The sequence below is a fragment of the Gasterosteus aculeatus genome, chromosome 14 (assembly GCF_964276395.1).
Source record: "Gasterosteus aculeatus chromosome 14, fGasAcu3.hap1.1, whole genome shotgun sequence".
Lineage (NCBI taxonomy): Eukaryota > Metazoa > Chordata > Actinopteri > Perciformes > Gasterosteidae > Gasterosteus > Gasterosteus aculeatus.
In genome coordinates, this window is record NC_135702.1 from 14092584 (window position 1) to 14111004 (window position 18421).

Here is an 18421-nt window from a genome sequence, read left to right on the forward strand (position 1 = left end):
ATCAGTGCTATAAACATGAATACGCTGGGCACAGCGCCTGCCTTCCTTTCACCGATCCTTTTAGAAAGAAAAAAGTAACCTTTTAAATCCACAGCCCCAAAACATTTAATGAAGTGGCATGACTGCTTGTTTTTAACATGTAATAAACCGTCACGAAGAAATTGGGGTGGGACTAAACACCACCACAGGAGAAGAAATGCCACGGGGGCTGGCAGAACTGGGTAGAACAATCAAGTGAGAATGAACGCAGATACAGTGACTGTGGTTGAAGGATTGCACCTTTTGCAAGTTACTCACTGCTTTGTTGTGTCGATCTCACCTAACCCATGAAAGTCTGCCTGGTGGACGAACCGGCTCTTTCAGATTTACGCGGAACTCTGTCCATTGTAACAACATTGGAATGTTCTGTTCACGGCCCAGGGTGACGTGTCACGGCGATAAGCCCTTCTTACACAGAGGGAATTATGGGTTAATTTGATACAGTGTGTAACACTGTAATTCAATGCAGAGTATGAGCAGATAAAACTTTAAACTTAATTTGTAAAGCTGTTTTTGATGACGCTTTTTATCACGCTCACGCGTGAGATCATTTCAAGACGACACTCACATTCCTTTTTTGACATGACGAACAAACCTTGATTAAATTGGTTTGCAACCGACCTGAAAACAAATGTAAATGTCACAATTTGGTATCTTTTACTTATTCTCATAAAGAAACTGCTCACACAGCCCTTTTAATACTGGTTTGGCCATGTGGGATCTAAACTGATAAGAGGGACACATTCCGAAAAGGACCCTTAAAAATGAGGGGGGCGGAGGAGTAAGGGGGGATAGGCCCTGTTCATAAAATGCTTAACATTTGCAGTATGAAAGTACAAAAGTGGTTCGGCCTTCAGTTTGATCAGTGCTATAAAAATGAATACGCTGGGCACAGCGCCTGCCTTCCTTTCACCAATCCTTTCAGAAAGAAAAAAGTAACCTTTTAATTCACAGCCGCAAAACATTTAATAAAGTGGCATGACCGCTTCTTTTTAACGTGTAATAAACCGTTACTAAGAAATTGGGGTGGGACTAAACACCACCACTGGAGAAGAAATACCACGGGGGCTGGCAGGACTGGGTAGAACAATGAAGTGAGAATGAACACAGATACACTGACTGCGGTTGAAGGATTGCACAAAGTTACTCACTGCTTTGTTGTGTCGACCTCACCTAACTCATGAAAGTCTACCTGGTGGACAAACCGGCTGCACTCAAGAAAACACATGAGTTAATTTTGTCGTGTGCTGCAGTTTACTGACATGGTGCCTCAACGCTCTGAGTAGAGGTAAACAACTGTATGCATATGATATTTTTTTGTTCTTCTCATAGTTTTGTTGTACCTTGAGTAAGAGTGAAGAGCTGGGATAAAAAAATCTTTTCTTTCACTTTACTATTTAAATCATCAGAATCGTCTGATGGCTCAGTAAAAATAAGCCAATACAAATTTAAAAACATAGTGAAAATATACGTGAATGCATGAATAAATAACAGGAACTTGTAAAGTTGAGATTAAAGCATAAGGTTGTCGGTACAAAACGGGATTCCTTTTGTGATTATGCCATTGAATTGGAATTTCCTGAACTCATTCATCAGAAACATTTGTAGTTGGAAGGGTTGACATTTAACAGCAAGAACAGATAGGGCCCCTTTATTTGGACGGATCCCCAAAACTCCTCTAACCTGATCTCTGTTATCTACTAAATTGTTTGTGCATGTCATGAATAAAATATTTCCTAAAAAAAGCCAGATGCAGCTCCTAGAAAGTCTCTCTCAGATTTACGCAGAACTCTGTCCATTGTAACAACATTGGAATGTTCTGTTCACGTCCTAGTGTGCAGTGTGGGGAAACCTCCCGGACAGGTCTTAACGCTTCTGCTTAGCAACTCAGACACTAACCTCCCTTTTTGTACAAAGTATAGAATGTGTCCCCAACAATACCTGATGTAATGTTTAATGAATGGAAAAATCCCTATTGCCCCTGTCTAGACTATGTTTTCCACAAGCACGTCTGGAGCAACAGGTACGCTCCCCCTTTACTACTTAGAGCGGTCTGCTCTTTCAACTAATTCAACATAATCACTGGGTGAAAAAGAGGGACTAATTGATAGAATTTAAATTCAATTGGATATACTTATACTCAGTCTTCCATCGAAACATAAGTAAAGAAGTATTCATCTAACATGGTCAGGTTTTAATGGTTTATTGGTTGTTAAATCTCTCTGGAGGCTTTTTCCTGTAAATCCCAGAGAATGTGCTCATGGGTCAGTGTGTTCCACTCTATGGTTTCTAATCTGCTACGGATAAAACATTTTCTTTATTTACATGTTGAAAAAGACAAATATTTAACAAGATCACAATGGCGGAATTCTAGGAAGAGAAGGCGGCGAGGTTTTACCTTTCATGCAACAGCTTGTTTTGGGGGCAGGACATAAACCCAGGAACTGCACTCTATTGGCTAATCTCTACCAAATATGTAAATGTTATAACAGAGACGGTTCAACCTCATTTCAAAACCCCACACACAAGCCCCTCAGAGCGAGAGAGATAGAAGAACAGCCTCTTTCCATTCAGTTTGTCATTGACCTTAGGAAACAAATGACCGTAACCACTCTGTAAGTACATTTTACTTTGCAACATAACTTTTTTTCACATTTGAATTCTATTTGTAATCAGTGAGAATTTAGGCATATTCACTAAACTTTGTTTCTACACATCGGTTGTTCAGAATTAGTTGAAGCTGTCTGGCAAGGACACACACTTCAGACTGAAACATCATCATCCGGAAAATGACTTGTGCAAGGTGAGTTATTTTTAACTGAACTTCCTTTACTGCACCTGCACCGTGCTTCTGTGTGAAACACATCCTCGTGTCTTCCCCCACAGAGTCCTCCATGCCTTTGGGAATCACCGCCAGCCGGCCATGACGCCTGTTGACCTCGCTGTGTGCCTGAGCCTCAGCCAACGTCGACCCCTCCACGGGCTGATGCCGCCTTTGAAGCCTGCACCGCGTCACCGTCAGCCGACCGTCCTCCAACCCCACCGCCTCTACTCCTCTTCGCCCAGCTACTCGTCCTCACCGCCGTCCTCCTCCGTCGTGATCACAGAGCCCCGGAGCTGCTTCCGCAGGGACGGCGGCGGTGGTCCAAGCAAGAAGCGCGTGGTCTTTGCTGACGCCAAGGGATTGGCACTAACTGTTGTGCGCCTGTTTATCCCTGAGGCGTCTTGCTTTGCCTCTACGCTGGCGAGGAGACCCTCCTTTCCCAAACTGCAAAGCCAACTGTTGACCTCAGACAAACTGCAGCGCCACAGGCTGCGGCTGGATTTCCCCCAGCCGACGATCGCCTCCCAATCCTCTCTTGCACGCCAGCGATACCCGTGCGTGCAGTTGGAGAGCTGCAACGTTTCGGAGCACTCCTTGAGCGGCAAAGTGCGCGTCAACCATATCAGCATTGACAAGGCTGTGCATGTGAGGGTCACCTTTGACTCCTGGCGGAGCCACCACAACATTCACTGCAAGCTCCTGCAGCAGCAGCGCTTCGGGGGTTCCAACGAGGACCTTTTTGCCTTCGATTTGAGCTTGCCAAAGAACATCGATCCAGCAGAGCGGGTGGAGTTCTGTGTGGTCTTCACGCCTGGAAACGGCACGACACCACAATGGGACGACAACAGGGGGCAGAATTACCGGCTATTTGTGGAAACCTGCGGATCAAATGGTTTCCAAGGCGATGCCTACCACTGTCAACCCACACTGTCACAATATCGGTCACCACTGTGGCCTTTGCACGTGTCCCCCTCCTTTAGAGGACTTCATTAAGTTCCGTCTGAGCAGAGTGGAAAACTTGGTGTTCATCCAATTTAAATTAAACCTTCGGAGAATGATAATGTGACTATGTTAATTTATAGATATTTAAGAGTAAGTGCTTTTTCTAAAACCTCCAGTGTTGGATAGTCTGAAGTTTCACACCAAAATGTGAACAATGATGAACCAGGCTGCAGGAATGTTCTCATTAAATTCAGTTTTTAAAGAAGCTTTTCTTTTTCTTTTCTTCCCTCTGCAGAAGTTAAATGCCAACTACTTAACACAAGCCATTTTACAAGATGTTTTTTGTGTGTGTGTGTGTGTGTGTGTGTGTGTGTGTGTGTGTGTGTGTGTGTGTGTGTGTGTCTGTGTGTGTGTGCGTGCATTGTAACGACACATAAGCTGTGATTAAGATAAACGTGTATTGGTATACACAGACAAGTGATTGTAATATGAGAACCGTCTGAGATTAGAGCTGCTAGCCCAATATTTTTACCAGGATGAACACCTGAATGAGCTGATGCACTTTCACACGCTTATTATTAGTCTTGGCTCGGATTCCCAATGTGCCGTTTTTATGTAGGTATGTCATGCTTACCAGAGGGAATAACACTCCCCTACCAGCTGTGAACGGTGGAATAACACGTTTGCAACTGTTACTTCTCACACTGTTCTTGATGACAGGTAACCATGGCAGCACTGGCGCTGGCATGTGCTTTGTGCAATGAATAATGATCAGGCCTCTGTTTATACACGCACAGGGTGGAGTCCTCATTAGATAATGTCGCAGCCGAAGTGCCTCCGTCTGACTCCTTCTTAGTCACCTCTGGTTCGGGGTTGTTCCTTTGTTCCTCACTGTCTACTCCTTCGGGCTGATGTCCTCCCAGGGTGGCGACAGATGTTGCATATGTAACAGGTTTACACACCTTTTAGCCTGATACCTAATTTTAGTCGATAGAGGCACAAACATTAGGCAAGAGGCTTAATGTTTGTGCCTCTAGACCCATCCCGTTGTGCATGATATCATGCATGATATCATGCACAACTAAACTACGAATTACATTCATTCATTTTTGTAGGTAGCTTAGAATGATGCCTGAACAGTAAGCTGGTAGTAGCGAATGCATTCCCAACAGATGTAAATTACCAAGATAAGTGTAATTATGCAGCGTTCACATGTTGAAAAGTTCTGCCATTCCAATTGTAATCAAGCTTTATATACTTGAGACCCCTCATCGAGATCAAGATCTCGGTCTTCGTTCCACAAAATTCAACAGTTCAGTCAAACTAAGCCAATTACAGCTCTCACAGCAAGTGGAAAAATCGTAGGTGTGATTGCTTTATTGCATAATAAACTGAACGGCCGTCTGGCAAATTATATTCACATAATTACATTACAGGTAATTTAGCTGACGCTTTTATCCAAAGCGACTTACATAGTATTTTTAACCCATGGCTTTACATTTTTGCCCGGGAAGCAATTAGGGGTTAGGTGTCTTGCTCAGGGACACTTCGACATGGGACATGGAGCAGCCAGGGCTCAAACCACCAACCTTGTGGTTCCCAGCGCACCCTCTCTACCCCTGCGCCACGTCGACCACATAATGACATAATGACTTGAATTATGTGAAGTGGAGGGAAGATCTGTCAGCTTCTCTCTGTCATTATACTGAGGGAGGAGGCTAATTACATAATAATCCTGAATGCATTCCGTCTGAAGACTGCATAAAGGATTAGCGCCACACCCCGAATAAGATTTGAGAGTGGATTTAAATGAGAGTAACTGTTGGAAAAACTGCAATAATATCATGTTATAGTCAGCAGGGCCTTTAAAACATGTCTGCACCCTCTTACAATGATAACCAGAGGTGTCAAGTAACAAAGTACAAATACTTTGTTACTGTACGAAAGTAGAGATTTTGAGTATCTATACTTTATTGGAGTATTTCTTTTTGAGATTACTTTTTTACTTCTCCTTACATTTTCACACATATCTGTACTTTCTAGTCCTTAAAAATAGCCTTAAAAACACACACACAAAAAAACCTATCCAGATAAATTGCATCATCCGGATAGAGTGAATTTGATTGTGGTTGGATGAGAAGTAATGACATTTACCATTCAGACACCCTATTGGTTTTCTCTGCGATGCGCAGATCAGAGTGACGCCGGGTGCGAAAAGTGGTCGGTGGAAAGTTGGTATTAGTGCAGTACTACGACGAATTACGGCTCTTTTTAGAGAACCGGCTCTTTTGGCTCAGCTCACTAAAAAGAGCCGGCTCTTTCGACTCCCAAATGGCTCTTCAGATTTTTTGTTGCTTAAATTAATTTATTACCAACAATAATGTAAAATTATGCGCAATATGAATTACTAATGTAAAAACAACATGCACCATATCAAATGTTTATTATATAAATACACTTTTATTTATACACTCTACAGAGTGATAAAAAAATAAATTCGAAAGTGCAAAAACAAATGTTTAACTATTTACAAATGAACTTAACTAACTTTAACTATTTTTAATATTTTAGCGTTTTAATACTTTATTAAAGTATAAAGCCTTGAGGGGCGGATCCTGTTTCTTCTCTACGTAATTAGATTCTCTCTGAGTGGACTGAAGTTGCTACAATTGCATACAATGTACAATGTCTCCGTGCCATCACATGAGTAAGGCGTGGGTACACTGAAGCCTTGGTCTCCCACCAGCTCAGTAGGTCTGCAGGTGGTTTGTGGAGCCGGCTCGATATGAGATTTTAGTCTTGCAGACTCTACATTCTGCCTTAGTTTGTTCAATGTAATTGAAATGTGTCCAGATTTTGCTGCTTTTTTATCTTTCTAGTCCGTTGCTCTTGTGACTTGTCTCCCTCCCTCCTGTTTGTGTCCTTACTGTGTGCTGTGCTGTGTGTGTAACTCCCGCCCCTCGGCTCAGTGCAGGCCGGAAGACACACATATTAACCAATCAAATGCGGAGAAGTCCCCACCTGAAGAGATGCTGGTGGCAGAGCCCCACCCGAAGAGGACTCTGACTCCCCGCCTCCCTTCAGGTGAGGGACCTTAAACCTACCCCCCAAAAGTCATCACATGTCCTTTGCAGTGATTACGATTGTATAAGTGAGCACTACATCACTGCCACGTATGAAGAAATACATTGAAGAAAATATATTTATTCAAAGATCGCCTCGACCTGGATTCGAACCCTGTGAAGCAAAATAGTTCTGGTTTTGGTGGCGTGTCGTGGAACACTTCCAAACATGTGTATTGATACTTTTTCTCGAGGCTGCAGCCTTCCAACACCGACACATTTGGACAAAAGGGGGGATTCTGTTCGGACGGTCATCGTGCATCACAGCCACTTAAGAAAGTCATTTAAGAAAATATAGATTGAAATATATTTTGATGAAAGATTGCCACAATCTGGATTCAAACAGTGTCGAGCAAAATAACAACACGTTTCGGGGCATCTGCTCTAAGCGGTGGGCCACTCGAGCTTGATGTCTGATGTTGCTGATTTCCTTATTATTTTATTAAATTCTATACAGTTGTAAACCTCTTGGTTCAAAGTGAGACAAGACAACTGTTTTTCTGGTGGCGTATCGTTGAACACTTTATCGGTGCTTTTTCGCGATGCTACAGTTATTTACACATTACATCCACACCGTTAAAGTGCTTCACAGACGTGAAATCCGAAAATACACCGGGGATTAAGCAATCACGTTAATTAGCAACATCAGTATAAAGGGAGAATTGCAAAGTTTGGGTGACCTCTGCTCAGTAGAAATATATCTTGAAAAGCTATCGAAAAAAAGAGCACCGATGGAACTTCGCAAAGTGAACGATTTTTTTTGTCATATGCAGATGCTATTGAGAAAGTAATCATACTTGTGTAATGTGCTAGAAAACCTGACGGAACTATGTAGAGAATGTGGGGATGCACAGCAAAGTCCAGGGACAAAGGAGAGGTGATGGGTAAGATTAAACTGACATATCTGTAATCTTACAAATATAATGTATTACTCGTCAATGCTTCTTGTCAGATCCAGTGTAGAACATCTGAACATCAAAAGATCTGCTCCACCATTCATATCCTTCCCGTTGTCAAAAAAGAGACAATCCAATTAACAAGGGTGCTCATGAACTTGAGAACTCCCCCTGACTGTCTCATCTCTGATAATTATCTTGCTCAAAACATGGTGTCCTAAAACATTAGTCTTATCTGGGTGGAATTGAAAGGGTCTAAATACAGAGAAGTCTAACATTACAAACAAAGTCATATTGTAAAAGTAATAATACGGTGGAAATTTGCCATCACTCCTGCCACTGTCCGCTCTGCACCTATTGCATGCCAGCCATCAGTCTTTGTGCTTTGTCTCTTCACAGGTCACCATGGATCGTGGTTCTATCTGGACCCTGGTCTTGCCGCTGTGGTTCTGTCTATTGAATATTTTGTAGCTCTTATGATGATCATTCTGTAGACTATTGCACTTCTGTCCACCTTGGGAGAAGGATCCCTCCGGGTTTGCTCTCCCACAGGTTTTTTCCTCTTTTCCCCGTTAAAAGGGTTTTCGATGTGAGAGTCCTGGGACAGAGGATGTCGTATATTTACTGATTGTAAAGCCCTCTAATGCTAATATTTGTTTTTGGGATTGACAAAATAAATGTAATTTAATTATAATTGCTCCTGAGTTTTTGCTCTTGTAGATATTCGGCATGGTGATTTTTTTATTTGTTTGCAAACAGAGCCCGGTCCCCCACTGACTGACTATAACATTCCACCGGTCACCCCCCTTCACACTGCACATGCCACTTTAACTGCAATTCATCACTTTGTCGTCACTTGTCACTTTGTCTCTTGTCTGTTACTTGTTCGTTAGTGCACTTTATGCTTAATATTTTTCTTTTTAACTTTTTAATATTTACATTTTTTAAACTTTATTCCCTTGTTTTATACTAACCCATAGCCTTAGCCTTATTCTACTAACCCATTGCATTAGCATTTCATTCCACTTTATTTTATTACTTGTGCACTGTTGTCTTGTCTGTCTACTGTCGCGCACTAACCGGCAAGACAAATTCCTTGTATGTTTGACATATTTTGGCTAATAAATGTTTCGTGATTCCTGATTCCTGTGAGCCATCAAGCAAATACTTATAAGACGATTAAGGCCTTAAGGGTTCTACAAAAACTCTAATCAAGCAGTGTTTACAATGGCTGTAAATCATGTCATCCATTTCTTCATTTTGTGGATAGAACATTACTGATATTACATTCCTTCTGTGGCTTACTGTTATCAATTATTGAGTATTTTCACAGTATAAAGCATCGCAAAAAAGCACCGAAGTGTTCAACGATACGCCACCAAAAAAACTGTTGTCTTGGTTCACTCTGAACCAAGAGGTTTAGAACTGTATATAATTTAATAAAATAATAAGGAAATCATCAACGTCAGATATCAAGCTTGAGTGGCCCACCGCTTAGAGCAGACGCCCCAAAACGTGTTATTTTGCTCGACAATCCAGATTGTGGCGATCTTTCATTAAAATATATTTTAATCTATATTTTCTTAAATTACTATCTTAAGTGGCTGTGATGCACGATGACCATCTCCCCCCTTTTGTCCTAATGTGTTGGTCTTGGAAGGCTGCAGCCTCGCAAAAAAGTATCGATACACATGTTTGGAAGTGTTCCACGATACGCCACCAAAACCAGTTGTCTTGGTTCACTCTGAACCAAATGGCTTTCTAGCCACTGCCGCTGTACAATTTGATTTAAAATATAACAAACAGAAGGAACATTGGTAAGAGTGGCTGATGGCGTAGCGCGTCTGGCTTGTAATGTGTTGTTATTTTGCTTCACAGGGTTCGAATCCAGGTCGAGACGATCTTTTAATAAATATATTTTCTTCAATGTATTTCTTCATACGTGGCAGTGATTTAGTGCTCACTTATACAATCGTAATCACTGCAAAGGACATGCGATTGTAGTATGACCTTCTGGACGCCCTGTACCCGGGGCTGTATAAATGTATCTGTGTGTTGTCGTGCAGGTCAGTTCAGTAAATATGCCAGCAGGCTAAAGACATGCCTTTGTCCGTATCCATTTGTAACGCCAATTACCACATGGTGTCAGAAGTGTTTATTGTTAAGACTAACTCAGCCTTCGACAAGGATGTATAGTTGACGGAATAAGGAACTCAACTTCAAAAAAAAATTGGACGTAAGCTAAATCACCGTATCGGATCGAGTGAGATGTCCGAAGGAGACGTAGAACGCGCAGGACTTTCTCCTGCAGCTCACACCGGAGGAGCGTTTTGGATTAGCCCTCTGGAGAAGTTGGACTGCAGAGACGTCCAGAATTGGCCCAAATGGATTCGGCGATTCGAAAGGTACAGAACAGTGTCTGGATTGGATAAGAAGGATGAGGCATTCCAGGTGAACACATTGATATATTCCATGGGAGATGACGCGCTTTCGCCCGAACAAATGAAGAGTGGAATTCAGAACGAAGAGCAAAACATAGTGCTGCTGGAACATCGCGAAAGTGCCATAAATGTGGGAGAGTACCAGATCATAGTTGGAAAGACTGCCTGGTCAAGGAGGCTGAATGTAGGAAATGTCACCGAAGAGGACACTTCGCTGCTGTCTGCAAATCCAAGCAGCCTGTGCATGAGATGGCAGACGAGGAGGAGCAACTTTATCAGGACAGCCTTCTCCTGGGTGAGGTGAAGGCAGACAGTGCTGGTTGGTACTCAGACATCAAAATTAATGGAGAAGTTGTTTCTTTTAAACTAGACACAGGAGCAGCAGTGACTGCGATACCCAGTAAATTATATAAGTGCAAAAGAGATGGTCCTGTACTTCACACCTCAAAAAGACTGTATGGCCCAAATAACAAGGTACTGCCTGTAGTAGGACAGATTCAGAGTAAGCTAGAAAGTAAAGATAAAAAGACCACTCAGTCTGTGTTTGTCATTGACAACTTAGCCAGGCCACTGCTGGGCTTACCAGTACTTACAGCACTGCACCTCATTGAACGAGTTGAAGAACAAGAGGAGAAAGAAGATCCACGGGAGGTCTTCAAAAACAAGTTTCCAAAGGTTTTCAGTGGATTAGTGGATTAGACTTGAAGGCGATTACCAAATCCGCCTGAATGATGACGCCGTCCCTTATGCTCTGTCCACCCCTCATCGCATACAGATTCCCTTAACTGACAAAGTCAAGGACAAGCTGGAAAGAATGGAAAAGATGGGAGCCATCTCTAAGATAGAGAAACCGACTGATTGGTGTGCAGGAATAGTAGTGGTCCTAAAACCCAATGGTAAGATAAGACTCTGCGTTGACCTTACCAAACTCAATGAGGGAGTGTGCAGAGAAAGACACATATTCCCTCAGTGGATCATTCATTAGCACAGCTGAATGGGGCGCTGGTGTTCACAAAGCTGGATGCAAGTTGTGGGTTTTGGCAAATACCCTTAGCACAGGAGAGCAGGGAGCTCACAACATTTATCACCCCCTTTGGCCGATATTATTTTATTGTCCTCCTGTTTGGAATTAACTCAGGGCCCAAACATTTTCAGAGACGGATGTCCCAGCTCTTAGAGTGGCTTAGTGGAGTGATATACCATGCACATGATATCCTCATGTGGAGAAAATAGGGTACAACATGATGAACGTCTCACAGCTGCGTTGACACGTCTCCAGGAGGTGGGATCACATTTTTGCACAGCCGGAGGTTCTGTTTGTGGGACACAGAATCAGTGCGGGAGCCATAGAACCTGACCCTGAGAAAACCAGAGCTATCACAGACATGCCCATCCCGCAGAATGCAGCAGATGTTAGGCATTTCTTGGGAATGGTCACATATATTGCGAAGTTTATCCCTAACTTTGCAGACACCACCAAACCGCTCAGAGACTTGCTATCAAAGAGCAATGAGTGGTATTGGGGCCACATGCAACATACATCATTTGAAAACCTACAAAAAGGAGCTGGCATCACAGAGAGTGTTGGCTCAGTACAGACCACAAGCCAAAACAAAAGTGTCTGCAGATGCATTATCCTTCTGCCTGGGTGCTGTCCTTTAACATGGAGTGGCGTCCAATCGCATACATCTCTCGAAGCCTCTCTGAAACAGAGCAATGTTACGCCCAGGTTGAAAAGGAGGCGTTAGCAGTCACCTGGGCATGTGAAAGGTTGAGTACATATCTCATAGGAATATCATTCACAATAGAGACAGACCATAAACCACTACTGGCTCTGTTGATGACAAAAGCATTGAATGATTTACCTCCCAGGGTGCAGCGATTCCGCCTCAGACTGCTGAGGTTCACATACAAGATAACTTACGTGCCAGGGAAGGCACTCATCACAGCTGATGCACTCTCCAGGGCTCCTGTGAGACTCCCACTGACCAAAGAAGAAGCACAGCTAGAAGGGGAAGTGCAGATATTTATCAATATGATACGTGAAAACTTACCAGCATCCCAGTGTATACTTCAACAGATAGCAGGGCACCAACAGCAGGATTCCATCTGCAGCCAGCTAATGCAAGCTAGCGCAAGAGAGGGTGGCCGCGGCAAGAAGAGCTGCCCCAGCAACTGAAGCCCTTTTGGGTCTACCACATGATTGGTGACCTTCTGATGAAAGGGCGGCGAATTGTCATACCAGAGACATTACAGAAGGAAATGCTGGCCAGACTACATGAGGGACATATGGGAACAAGCAAATGCAGACTCAGGGCTCAACAGTCGTGGGGGTTGGGACTGGGCGCGCAAATCACAAGAATGGTGGCCCAGTGTGAGGTATGTGCTAAAAATCAACCACTTCACCCAGAACCAATGATCCCCTCAAAGCTGCCACAGCGTCCCTGGCAGAAAGAAGGAGCCGATCTGTTTTACTGGGAAAATGACTCTTACTTATTGTTAGTGGACTACTACATTGAAGTAATAAAACACCCAATAACCACATCAGCAGGAGTTATCAATGGCTTTAAATCAATTTTTGCCAGACATGGGGTTCCGGAAGTACTGATAATGGGCCCCAGTTTTCTTCAGGCTCTTTCTCTTCATTTGCCAAGGACTACGACTCCAGACATGTGAGCAGCAGCCAATGCTTTGCACAAAGCAATGGAGAGGCAGAGAGCTGTGAAAACAGTCAAGGGCCTGTTGAGGAAAAATACTGACCCATACAGGGCTCTGTTGGCTTATAGAGTCACACTGCTGCATCAGGGACCATCGCCAGTAGAACGTCTGATGGGCAGGAGACTATGCTAACCATTGCCAGTGTCACCTGTTCAACTCAAACCTCAATTGCCAAACAGGAAGGCTTTTGGAGACAAGGACAAACAGCTGAAACACAGACAGACAGTTGACTTTCCCACAGACACAGAGCTAATGTGAGACCAGAACTACAAGCAGGTCAACGAGTCTGGATCACAAACACGAAGGAATCTGCCACCGTGCAGAGAAAATCAGACACTCCCCGCTCGTATGTAGTGGAAACAGACTCGGAAGAGGTGAGGAGAAACAAAGCACACCTCAGACCCCTCCTGGAGATTCAAGCCCCACCACCGGCTGTGGAGGACACAGAACAAGGAGCAGGGCCCGAAGAGGGGGACGGGAAGGGAGAGAGGATTCAGAGGGCTTAAAGACTTTGTAACATAATATCTAGCACTTAGAGTTAAACAAGACAGTGCCATGTTCATGTTTAATCTGTCTGATGTCTTTGGTTCAGGTTTATTATTTTCAATAGACTAGGTGGCCTACAGTTAAGGCAGTTCTGCCAGTGTGAGCATTTTCATTTAAGGTTTTACCTTTGGGAAAGGGGAGATGTAGTATGACCCTCTGGACGCCCCGTACCCGGGGCTGTATAAATGTATCTGTGTTGTCGTGCAGGTCAGTTCAGTAAATATGCCAGCAGGCTTAAGACATGCCGTTGTCCATTTGTAACGACAATTACCACAGTGATGACTTTTGAACATTTTCAGCAATATGTTAGCGAATGTGTGACGAATCAGGTGACTGAGGCAGAAAACATCGAGCACCCCGCGGACCATCTCGCACGCCTTCTCCACGCTGTCCACCTTGATGACCACCGCGCGGTTCATCCATGCGGCAGATTTCATGCTACCGTGACCCACCAACTCCCCCCACGGCCAGCACGCGAAGTCTGGCGCGAGCTTCACGCCGTGCTTCCTTGTCATCCCTGTGAGGTTCGTTGTGTAGTACGCCGATCGGCTACAAACACGCACAAACTAACACATAAAGAAAGAAAGTCACACATTCACACCACACGCACAAGAAAAACGTGTTGCCAGAAATTAAACGAAATTACAGATGAAAAACACTATCAAACAATTCACCTCAGCACTCCTTCCACTCAGAGAGACCGCTGCCAGTTCAGTTCCGCCCTCCAAAGGCTACGACAAGCTGCCCCTCTAAGAGGGAATGGCGTGCTTCGTCGTGGGTCTATCAAGGACCACCTGAAGCGTGAAGACTTATTTTACTGGCCAAAAACCCCATGCAAGGTAAACCATAGACGGACAGAGGCTTCTGCGTGTACAGTGCAATATCACTTTTATTTAAACAATTCCTTTATAAAAGCACATCAAAATAATTTATACCAATAGTGATTGACCGGGGGCAACAATGACACTTCCAACAATAATAACACTGCACACTGTTAAAGGCTAAAATAACCACCACTGCAAACTAATATCACTGCGAATTATGTTGGGCACACACAAATACTATTAATGATCCTGGTTAGTATACACAACACACGAGAAGTCATCAAAAGGCACAATATCAGTGTGTTATTTTTATAAATAGAAGGCAAGATGCACTAGAGCATAATACTAGAATAAAACTACAGTCAAAACTCCGTGTCACCAGTTCAGCCTGCAATATACAAAACAGCAATTAATCACTTAGTACCTATCATCCTCATTACACAATGCATAATGTGCTGGCAAGACTAACTTCCTACCTCCTCGGCCCAAGGCACCTGTGCACCCGCAGGTAGGACTCTGGGCTCACCAGGTCTGTGTCAGGTCTGACATTCTACCATAGGAAACAGCAAATAGAAAAAGTCTTAAAATGTCTAGATGACCTCCTGGGGACTGTTATGTCCTGGGGAAAATAACATGAAGCGCCCCGTTTAATAATGTTACCTTTCAGCTACATATTTTGCCGATGGAGAAGAAGACCGTTGAGTAGCCTTGATGTATGACTTGTATGTGTGTCAATTCTTTCTCTTGCTTGCAGGTATCATTTAATGTTTCATTATTTTACACCAGTGTTGAGTAAGAATTTTTTGAACACAATTGGTCCTTTGAGTCGGCTCTCAAGAACTCTATTGTTTGTTTGGAGGTGAAACTGTGCACAGGGAGTCTAGGACTCTCTCAAAGTCGTCTGCCCTATTCAGTTACAGGATTAGTTTGGTTGGTTATGAGACCAGGGCCCGGTTTTTCAAAAGGTTTAATCCGGATAAAATTGATCCGGATTTAGTAATCCTTTTTTTTGCGATCCGTGATCACGTAATCCATCTTACATTTGAGCCAGTTTTTCAAAGCAACATCGGATTGGATCAATCTGATCCGGATAGGAACTTTTCACGATCACCAAATCTGGATAACCAGTGCTCAAACAGGATAGGAAATCACAATATAGAACTATAGATATGTAAAGAGCAACAAGTAGAATAGCCAGTGTGGGGTCAATATAAGTTTATTTTTATTTGAAATGAAAACACACACATTTAAAAAAAAAAAAAAAACAAGAAAAACCCCACTCCATCCTCTTCCAGCAGTCCGCTCATCTGAGACCTATAACACAAACACTGTACATTGAAGATATTTATAACAGTTTCAAATATAGATGTATTGAATAAAAAAAAAGACAATGTCAAATACTCCACAATAATTTCAGACTTCCTCATCTGATGTGGAGAGACCAGCTTGTCTGAGCGTAGCCTTTAGGAGGCGGATCTCAAGTCTGGCCTTGGTTTGCTGCAGTTTGGTTAGAGTCAGTTGTTCCTCTGCCAGAACGAGCAAACAGGACGTGCAACAAGGGAAAACCGGGCCCAGGAGCCTGACGAGAGTGACGAGAACCGTTTACTAGCAGACCTGACTGGTGTGAATGTCATTACCAGTAAGAAGGCTTTCGACAGTCTCTGGTACTTGGTTTAGGAAAAGTTTGAAATCTTTGGAAAAGTGTTTTAGTAAAGGTTGTTTTTCCTTTAAACTTCTTCTGTTTAAAGTTAAGAAATTTTCTTTCCTGTAAATTCCTGGAAGGGATTTTCTTTTTCATGCTGACAATTAGATTGTTGTGATGTTAACCTATGTTCATGAAAACAAAAAAATCTCAGCCGTGACCGTCAAGTCCTAAAAATAGTTCTTATCGTGGTAGTAGAGGTTGTGAGTTCATAAAGAGATCGAGACAATGTCTGATAGGTTGTTGTATAGTTGTAGTAGTTGTAAGTTGCCTAATTAGGCTAGGTCGATAAGAGTCCAAAAATATTATCATTAATAGATAATAGGTAAGTAGTTTGTTATTCTCCGTGGTTCTTAGAGACAGAAAAAAACATACTAGGTTGCCGATACTATCCGTGGTTCATTGAGACTGGGAAATATATAAAATGGGGTTGATCACTGAGACTTTAGAGGGAGATGGAAGTTTATTAAAGTGGATGATGAAAGTTTTTTGCGCAAGGAGGGAGTAAAAGGAGATGGACAAATGAATAACAAGGTATGATATAATGACTCCTGCGTGTTTTCCCCTCCAGGCTTACAATGTGTTGTTACGGCCACAGCCTTCTGAGTTTGTTTTTGTGATTATTAATTGGTTTGGCCCTTCTGAGTGCAGGCTCCGCCCCTGCGCACCTGAGAGCGGTTGCGGTGATGGCTCAGGCTGAGCATATAGAGGGGAGAGCGACTGAGGCCGGGAGAAGGAGGAGACCTGCGAGAGCGCCAGGCCCCGGCCTCAACACCAGGAGACCAGTGTTTTGTGTTCGAGCTACTATTGTGATATATTAATGTGTAAAACGGAGAGGCTGGAGGTTGGAAAACTATAAAAAGAACTTTGCATCGCTTCCTGCCTATCGCGTTTCTTTATGTGGCTGACCCCTCGGCTGAACGAGCCGTCACCTCACCGAGCGGGCTTCTAAAATCTCTGCGTTTGTAACCCCCGACGCTTTTCTGCAGTATACGCGTATGGCCTTCGGTCTCCGAAACGCGCCCGCAACATTTCAGCGGTTAATGTCCACAGTCTTAGGGGGGGTTCCTAACTGTACTGTTTATTTAGACGATGTTGTCGTTTACTCGTCTACGTGGGAGGAACACACGTTAACGTTGCATGACGTGTTTGGCCGATTGTCCGCTGCTTCCTTAACGTTAAATCTAAAAAAATGTGAATTTGTAAAAGCTTCTGTAACGTATCTAGGGAAGCAGGTGGGAAATGGTCAAGTGCGACCACGGGACGGAAAGGTGGCTGCTGTGCTCAACTACCCAACACCTACTACGAGGAGAGAACTACGTAGGTTCCTGGGAATGGTGGGGTACTATCGTTGTTTTTGCAAGAACTTCTCGACTGTTGTTGCGCCGTTAACAACACTGTGTAGTCCAAAAGTGGGTTTTCTTTGGACTAACGAATGCGAGCAGGCATTCCTGTCGGCAAAATCTCTCCTTTGCAGTGCACCGGTGCTGTCCGCCCCAGACCTGACTCGTCCGTTCCAGCTGGAGGTGGACGCCAGCGCGGTTGGAGTGGGAGCTGTCCTTCTCCAGGAGGGTGCTGACAACCTAGGCCACCCCGTATCATACTTCTCAGCTAAGTTCAACAGTCATCAGTTGAATTATTCAACCATTGAAAAAGAGACCTTAGCTCTGTTGCTAGCATTACAACAGTTTAACGTTTACGTGGGGGCTAGTGCGTCTCCTGTCGTTGTTTATACAGATCATAATCCACTTGTTTTTCTGAGCAAAATGTATAACCAAAATCAACGACTCATGCGTTGGGCCTTAATGGTTCAGCCGTACAATCTTGAGATCCGTCATAAAAGAGGCTCTGACAACGTAGTTGCAGATGCGTTGTCTCGCGGATTAATTTAGGAACAGGATTTTCTGTATGAACCCATGTAGAATCAGTTTTTCTTTTTCCCTCTAAGGAAGGAGGAAAAGAAAAAAAAAAAAAAAATGATTCTTCCTCTAGGGGGGGAAGTGTTACGGCCACAGCCTTCTGAGTTTGTTTTTGTGATTATTAATTGGGTTGGCCCTTCTGAGTGCAGGCTCCGCCCCTGCGCACCTGAGAGCGGTTGCGGTGATGACTCAGGTTGAGCATATAGAGGGGAGAGCGACTGAGCGCCGAGAGAAGGAGGAGACCTGCGAGAGCGCCAGGCCCCGGCCTCAACACCAGGAGACCAGTGTTTTGTGTTCGAGCTACTATTGTGATATATTAATGTGTAAAACGGAGAGGCTGGAGGTTGGAAAACTATAAAAAGAACTTTGCATCGCTTCCTGCCTATCGCGTTTCTTTATGTGGCTGACCCCTCGGCTGAACGAGCCGTCACCTTATCGAGGGGTCCGT

The 18421-nt window shown here is 43.6% G+C and overlaps 1 protein-coding gene and 1 long non-coding RNA gene across 2 annotated transcripts; both read left to right on the top strand.

Annotated features, from left to right (window-relative positions):
- Positions 1 to 2536: 2536 nt before the first annotated feature.
- On the top strand, positions 2537 to 4070 carry ppp1r3c2a (protein phosphatase 1 regulatory subunit 3C2, duplicate a). Its single transcript, XM_040196852.2, has 3 exons — positions 2537 to 2654; positions 2768 to 2842; positions 2926 to 4070. The coding sequence occupies exons 2-3, from the start codon at positions 2829 to 2831 to the stop codon at positions 3854 to 3856; spliced, it is 945 nt and encodes a 314-aa protein (XP_040052786.2). The 5' UTR covers positions 2537 to 2654; positions 2768 to 2828; the 3' UTR covers positions 3857 to 4070.
- Positions 4071 to 16990: 12920 nt separating this feature from the next.
- On the top strand, positions 16991 to 18349 carry LOC144388261 (uncharacterized). Its single transcript, XR_013452581.1, has 2 exons — positions 16991 to 17374; positions 17500 to 18349. It is a non-coding gene; the product is annotated as an uncharacterized LOC144388261 (long non-coding RNA).
- The last annotated feature ends 72 nt before the right edge of the window (positions 18350 to 18421 follow it).